The 7915-nt window shown below is 42.0% G+C and overlaps 1 protein-coding gene across 4 annotated transcripts in view; it reads right to left on the reverse strand.

Annotated features, from left to right (window-relative positions):
- The window catches only part of dipk1c (divergent protein kinase domain 1C), a 74812-nt gene extending 67529 nt beyond the window's left edge, over positions 1-7283 (reverse strand). For 2 of the 4 annotated variants that reach the window (XM_080417230.1, XM_080417227.1), the window contains exons 1-2: positions 5874-7283; positions 650-2182 (exon numbers count right to left, since the gene is read on the reverse strand). In XM_080417230.1, coding sequence (XP_080273356.1) covers positions 650-886 — 237 coding nt within the window. In that variant the 5' untranslated portion in view covers positions 887-2182; positions 5874-7283. The remainder of the gene's footprint in view (positions 1-649; positions 2183-5873) is intronic. The other 2 variants (XM_080417229.1, XM_080417228.1) reach the window with 2 other exon arrangements.
- Positions 7284-7915: the final 632 nt, after the last annotated feature.

A 7915-nucleotide genomic window follows, 5' to 3' on the forward strand; every position in this document is an offset into this window, starting at 1 on the left:
AATAAACATCAGGTTTGTAAAGTGTGGTGGTGGAGTGGTTACACATGGCTCAGTAACGACCAATCGCATGATCCGATCTTAATAATAACTGTAGGTCTGGATGAATGGAAGCCGTCTTCATAGCAACGTAACAGACACCAGTGCAGATATACATGTAGGCTACTGCTAGCACACACACACACACGCACGCTCGCGCACGCACGCACACACACACACACACACACACACACACACACACACACACACACACACACACACACACACACACACACACACACACACACACACACACACATATAAAGCAGATAAGAAGACATACAGCTCAATGACCCATAAGCAATCAAGAGCTACTGAATAAAACAGAGTGTTATGTCCGGACCTAAAGGATTCAATGGAGAAGGCATTTCTATAGTGCCTTTCTCCACAGCACATTACAATGTGTGGTTACAATCAGACGTTCACGCACACACGCTCACAGTCTACACACATTTGCACGCACGCACACACAGGAGCATGAACAAAAGCGTGAACGTAACAGTTTCAGGAAGTGAACGAGTTGGTTCACGTTCACGGCAATGAACCAATTCTTTTGAACGAATCGATCATGAACGACCCATCACTAGCATACGGTATGTAACTGTTGACTCACCAGTGTGTGTAGGATGGTCCTGCTTCGGTCCTCGGTGCAGTAATCGGACAGGATGGTCCTGTGGACGAACACCAGGCCGTTGAGGAACAACCAGGACCCGAACCACAGCACCGCGAACAGCAGGGTGCCCCTCCTGGACCACATCTTCACCCCCAGCCACCGCAGCACGTACAGGCCTCCAGCACCGCGGACCCCCGGCCTCCCGGCTGGGGGAGAGGGGGCTCCGAGGTGGGCCATGATGGTGCAGCCGGAGAGGTGCTGGTTTTTGTAGAAAAGTGTAATCCGTCTACCGAAAATGTGTTAACTGGTTTAGCAAAAAAGAGGGGGGAAAATGTATTAAAAAAAGAGGAAAAAGTAATCCAATGGGAAGTGGCGTTGCTCTGTTAAAAGGTGGGTTTCATATGATGACTGGAAATTGTTTGTTTTGAGTGTTATACCATCAACAAGCTAATACAGTATGTCACCAAAAAAAGTAATTTCTCCTTCTTCAAAGTAGTAGTAATAATTGTAATAAAAGAGGAAAAAGTAATATAATGGTAAGCAGGGTTGCTCTGTCAAAATGTGGGTTTTATTGGACGTCTGGAAAATAAAGTGGTGTTAGACCATCAACAGCTAATATGCCACGAAACTGTCAAACTGCCAAAAAGTGGTTTGTCCTTTTCCCAAGAATCACACCACAAAGCAAACTGGTTACGAAATGTGTCACAAATTCATTGTGATTAGTTTGAAATGCCATTTCATTGACATTATGACGATTATATACATTTGACTGCATTGTTTAACCCTAAAGGCAAGTTATATTGTAATACAATCAGTGTAATACGTCATTAAGTTGTAAGAGTTGAGTTATAATAAAATACAGTTGCGCAACCAGCTGCAACTTATCACTTAGTTAATTCTGCACTGTACAAACCATGCATGTGCAAGGATGTGTGTGTGTATGTAAACGCTTTGTTAAAGCTGTACTGTAGATGTAACAGTCTTTTTTGTGAGTAAATACAATCTTATTTTGTCTAATCTGTATAGTAGAGGATGTTAATACAATATAACTTATACAATTGGGGTGGTTGTATTTGGTCTCCCTGCTCTTCTATTGAGACATTTAGATCCTGTGTCTAGGTTGACCACAACCTTTGACATCATCCTGTTTTTATTTTTGACACAAATTTTGACCTGGAGGTCAACGTTCAATTCCCCCCAGAGCAAGCAGGCAGGCCCTATTAGCTCAGTGGTAAAAATGTCAGCACTTGCACAGGAGACCCAGGTTTAAATCCGCGGTAGAAGAGAAAAGTCCCAGAGAATAAATAGCCTTACGGTCACTCCTTGGATATGATCAATCCCATTTAAGCTCCAAACACTGAGCTCATGCCTTGATTCCATAACCATGAAACCCAACGGTCATCGAGGGAGTAATCAAAATAATAAAAATGATGAATGAAGCAATCCATGTAATCCAAACAGCTGTTATTATGGTGTTATCGTGCTTCTGTATGTTTCATGTTCTGTTAGACGATCCACAAAGACTTGAGATGCCTGTGAAAAAGAGTCTAATATCAGTGATAGAACAAATACTCAGATTTATTTATATTTTTTACTAAGGTAAAAGTAGCAGTACCACAATGTAGAAATACTCTGTTACAAGTAAAAGTCCCGTATTGAACATTTAGTAAAGGTGGTTACTATTGGTAAAGTATTGGTATCAAAGTATGCTTACAGTACCAAAAGTACTCACGTTTTCAAAAATAGCTGCTCACAACGTGTTGCATCGCAACGCGTTGTGAACTTGTAGATTGTAGATCGGCTATTTTCGAATAGCCAAAGTATAAAATAGGGCTTAATACTTGATTAATATTAGTAAATCTACTAAATTACTTCAAATAATTGCTGTGGAGTTTAAAAAGTACAATATTTGCCTCTGAGGTGTAGTGGAGTCAAAGTACTGTAATAAGTGGAACATGGAAACACTCAAGTAAACTAAAAGTACCTAAAAGTACAGTATTTGAGTAAATGTACTTTAGTTACTTTCCACCACCTGTAGAGTCTAGTGGAGCAGCATAAACAGCAGAGGAATGTGAAACGTGGTCAAATCATCTGTGAGATTGAAACAACATTTGTTTGTATTCCTGTGCTGTTTCATATTGGAAGTCTATTCTGTTGTTCTGTACTGTAGCCTCACACACACACACATGCACACACACATGCGCATGCACGCCACGTAGACACACATGCACACGCATGTGCATGCGTACACACACGAGCACGTGTAGCATGCACTCACAGAGACAAACACAGATTCATACAACAGATGCATGCAGGCAACAGTACTCTGGCTGTACGTACTGTATGATTAGACACACGCTGACTAACGAACAAACAGACACTGGGTCAACGCACGCACGCACGCACGCACGCACACGCACACGCACAGCCGTGGATATGGCTGTGCTGTACTGAAGTCAACTCCTTCAGTCCAATATCAGTTCTGTTGGAAATGTCTCACAGACACACGACTCCAAACCACACAACAGACGTTGGAACCTCTGGAGAAGGAACTGGAAATAATGGGCAGAAGTCCGGTGTTTTTGTTTTGTTTGTTTGTGAAAGAGTGTGGAAAGTATAAAAGTATAAAATAGGGCTTAATTACTAATTATCTAAATATGCACGCTAGTAAAATAACTAGTCAATAAAGCTGTCAACTAATTGTATTGGAGTAAAAAGGACATCTTCAATTGAGGAATCCCCTCAAAAGAAAAAAAAATCACTGTCTACAAAAAGATCTCTTGAAAAATGTAAATCAGTCAAATAAAGCCCTTGATATTTGGGAGATATTTGAAAGATTGCAGTGATTTGGGACTGCTTACATTTCCCAGTCATTCGCTGGTTAAAAGCCTATCTCTCTGTGTCCTCTGCTGCCTCTGAAGCTCAGCTGTCTAGACTTGTCAAATATGTCCTTAGATGTGTCCTTAGATGTATCTTATCTATGTCCTTAAAAGTCTCCTTATCACAGCTCCGATCTGTCGCTCAGAAAGAACGTTTCGTTTCAACTTTTGACAAAATTTTCCCAGCTCTGACATTTGATATCCCATGAATTATTTCCACTAAAATCCACATTTGAACATTTTCTCAAAGTCTAAATGTTCTGACTCAAGTCCAGTCTTGTCAAAGTCTTCTCAAACTACATTTTAAAACATTTAAACATTTCACTCTCTCTAAGCGATGTCGTCCGCCAGTAGTCTGACAGCACTTATTTGGTGATTAGGATTATAATTTAGCCAGAGTGTCCAAACCATGAAGTCATCGCGCTCTCTCTACTCTGGGCTCACACAACTCTCCAGGGGTCTGCCGGAGCGGAGCTGTTTGTGCACTTCTTAACTTCCTGTCAACAGCTGTGTGTGTGTGTGTGTGTGTGTGTGTGTGTGTGTGTGTGTGTGTGTGTGTGTGTGTGTGTGTGTGTGTGTGTGTGTGTGTGTGTGTGTGTGTGTGTGTGTGTGTGTGTGCGCGTGCGTGTGTGCGCGTGCGTGTGTGTGTGCGCGCACATGTGTGTGTTTCTGCTCTGGCAGTTGATGGTAATTTTGATGCCAGGAGAGTTGAGCAGCAACCTACAACAGTACTTAAGTCAAAGTAGAAATACCACAATGTAGAAATACCCTGTTACAACTAAAAGGCCTGTATTTCAACTTCAGTGAAAGTAGAAAAGTATTGGAATCAATACATACTTACAGTAGAAAAGTACAAATACTCACTTTGTTGTACTGTAACTGTATGTTTTGTAATAGTAATCTAAATCCGCAAAGTAACTATAGTAACTAAAGCTGTCAACTAATTGTAGTGGAGTAAAAGTATAATATTTACCTCTGAGATGTAGTGGAGGAGAAGTATAAAGTATCAACAAAATGACCTCAAAATTGTACTTAAAGGAGAATTTTGGACTAAAGTTTTATTACCTTTTCTATGACGTTATGATATCTTAGGATGAATGGTACAGTAGAACATTTTCATAACTCCACCCCTGAGCCGCCACAGCTTAAAAGGTGCGCGGATAGGCCTTAGGTTAGATCACATATTTTAATAGCTTTTTTTTTTTTTTTTTTTGTGAGATCTGACGTTCATAGTGACAGAACACTATGCAACCCAAAAAAAAAACAGCAGTCTCGCTAGACGAGATTTCAATCTCGAGATTTCAATCTCGTCTAGCGAGACTTCTGTTTTTTTTTTGGGACAGTGTTCTGTCACTATGAACGTCAGATCTCACCAAAAAAAATATTTAAAAAAGCTATTAAAATATGTGATCTAACCTAAGGCCTATCCGCGCGCCTTTTAAGCTGTGGCGGCTCAGGGGTGGAGTTATGAAATTTTTCTACTGTACCATTCATCCTAAGATATCATAACGTCATAGAAAAGGTAATAAAACTTTAGTCCAAAATTCCCCTTTAAGTGCAGTATGTGAGTAAATTTACTTAGTTAATTTCCCCCAATGCAAAAGAGTAAATCCTTTAGATAATCAGAACTGTCCAAGAAGATGTTCATCTCCAGGTTTTTACTGCTACTGATTGCTTTGTTTTACTACCTTATTGACTTTCCAAGGTTCAGTATCAAGGTGTTCTTTCTTGTTATGTCTTACAGGTTCGTACATTAAAAGAAAATATTTTATTGTGGTTTCATCAGACATTGTAGCAGCATTGTATTGTAACTTACTACCTGTCAGTGGTGTGAAGTAACTAAGTGCATGTACCCAAGTACTGTACTTAAGTACAATTTTGAGGTATTTTTTTACTTTACTGGAGTATTTCCAATTTTCTGTACTTTTACTTCTACTCCACTACATCTCAGAGGCAAATATTGTACTTTTACTCCACTACCATTATTTGAAAACTTTAGCTACTAGTTGCAGATATAAATTATTATATTATAAAACATAATATAACCACTTTAGCCTTATTTTATACATAGGCTATTTGAAAATAGATGATCTACAAGCTCACAACGCGATGTGACGCGTTGTGAGCTTGTAGATCGGCTATTTTCAAACATTTTAGTACTTTTACTTTTGGTACTTTAAGTATATTTTAATGCCAATACTTTTGCACTTTTACTCAAGTAACATTTTGAACACATGCCTTTTACTTGTAACGGAGTATTTATATATTGTGTTATTGGTATTTTTGCTTAAGTAGAATATCTGAGTACTTCTCCCACCACTGCTACCTCCTTCCATTTGACTTACTGTCTGCATCCATTCGTGACTTACTGTCTTCTTCCACTTCTGTCGTTCATAATCAGGCTCGGTGTTGGTGACTGAACATCTATGACTACTCTCCTAGTTACAGGTACCGTTAGGTAGAGGTGGTGAGAGGTGACGAGGTGATCCTAGTTGCTAACGGCAGTGTCCCCTAAACAAAAAGGTCAAAGGTTCAGTCGTGGCCGGGGCCTGGATGTCTCCGTCATCATTCCAGCTAATAGATGTCCGACTAGTAGCTCGAAACCACAGGTTCACGGAAGGTCCTTCGCCCGTCTGGTTTTAGTCAAGAGGCTTAATCCTTTAATGAGAACCTGAGACCCGGGAAAAGACCCACAGAACTCCAAACCAGGGGGTCGAATGTCCCAAACGTTAACTCTTTGAAGAGCTCAGAAGGCCTTGCGGTCCGGTGTGGGTCGCGGCGGCAGCAGCGCACGTTCTCCCGTGTCTCTCATACAGCCGGCGGAGCCAAAGGTCCTTGAGTGTTCTGGAAGTCATTTAGAAAAGGTCCTTGATGTGGTGACAGCAAGCCAAACGGAGGGTTTTAACCTCCAGATTAAGTTTATAGTCGTCTCGCAAACAACAAAACTGCGGCCGGCTCTTGCATCCCCTTCCAGTCTTTTATGTCTGTCAAAGAAAACTACACTTTGTCTGATTGTCTCTCAAACAAACATCAATCTCCCTCTAGGAAACACAAACAACAACAACACAGTCCTTGAAATTATCATATCCTAAACGTATTCCGAGTCCTATGAGACGTGTCCCATTTGTCCCACCCTGATGTCATTATTTAATGTCCTCTGTGTCCCACGCTGGGACGGATGTCCAGCGGATGATGATGATGTGCGGTGACGTCACAGTAGAGCTGTCAGGTGCAAGAAGCTTCCTCAAAGGCCAGCTTCATTGAACTTCTCCTCACACAGAAGACAGCAGAACAGGATGATGGCTGTTGAAGTCTTTGCATGTCTAAGTCCATGCAGCCTGACTCCTGTGTGTGTGTGTGTGTGTGTGTGTGTGTGTGTGTGTGTGTGTGTGTGTGTGTGTGTGTGTGTGTGTGTGTGTGTGTGTGTGTGTGTGTGTGTGTGTGTGTGTGTGTGTGTGAGAGAGATGCTATAGCAGCGTCAGAGACAGAGGTAGTGTAGCTGTGCTGTGTGTGCCGTCATTCCCAGCAAGAAAGGCTCCGATTTCCACCTCTGCTGTTGCCTCTCTCTCGCTCTCTCTCTCTTTCTCTCTCTCTCTCTCTCTCTCTCTCTCTCCATGCTGGCTGACTGTCTGGAAGTGCTTGGCTAGGGCTGGAGTTGCGAACGGAGTCTCACGCTGTGTGTGTGTGTGTGTGTGTGTGTGTGTGTGTGTGTGTGTGTGTGTTTCCTCAGTCTTTGCTCGCTCGCTCAGCTCCACGCTGCTTCCTTCAGTGTGGCTTTTCCCCCCTTCCTTGTGTGTGTGTGTGTGTGTGTGTGTGTGTGTGTGTGTGTGTGTGTGTGTGTGTGTGTGTGAGCAGGTCTGACTCACTCCATAAAGTCTTCTATCTTGCCACTCCTTTATTCTCTCTATCTCTGTCTGTCTGTCTGTCTGTCTGTCTGTCTGTCTGTCTGTCTGTCTCTCTTTCACTCTCTCACACACACACACACACACACACACACACACACACACACACACACACACACACACACACACACACACACACTCACTCACTCACTCACTCACTCACTCACTCACTCACTCACTCACACGTCTGTGTGCTCCTGTATCTCTCTATTTCCTAGACATGATCTATCGTCTCTACTTTTCTCTCTTTCTCTTTAACTCCTTCCCTTTATCTCTCTCTCTTTTCCCCATTTCTCCTTACTCTCTCTTCTTACCCCACTCTCTCTCTTTTCCCTCTCTCACCTCCCCTATCTTTTCCCCCTCACTTTATCTTTTCCACACTCACTTTCTCTCTCTCTCTCTCTCTCTCTCTCTCTCTCTCTCTCTCTCTCTCTCTCTCTCTCTCTCTCTCTCTCTCTCTCTCTCTCACTCTCATAACAACAGCC

Source organism: Gymnoscopelus braueri, assembly GCF_963280865.1.
Source record: "Gymnoscopelus braueri genome assembly, chromosome: 21".
NCBI classification, from domain to species: domain Eukaryota; kingdom Metazoa; phylum Chordata; class Actinopteri; order Myctophiformes; family Myctophidae; genus Gymnoscopelus; species Gymnoscopelus braueri.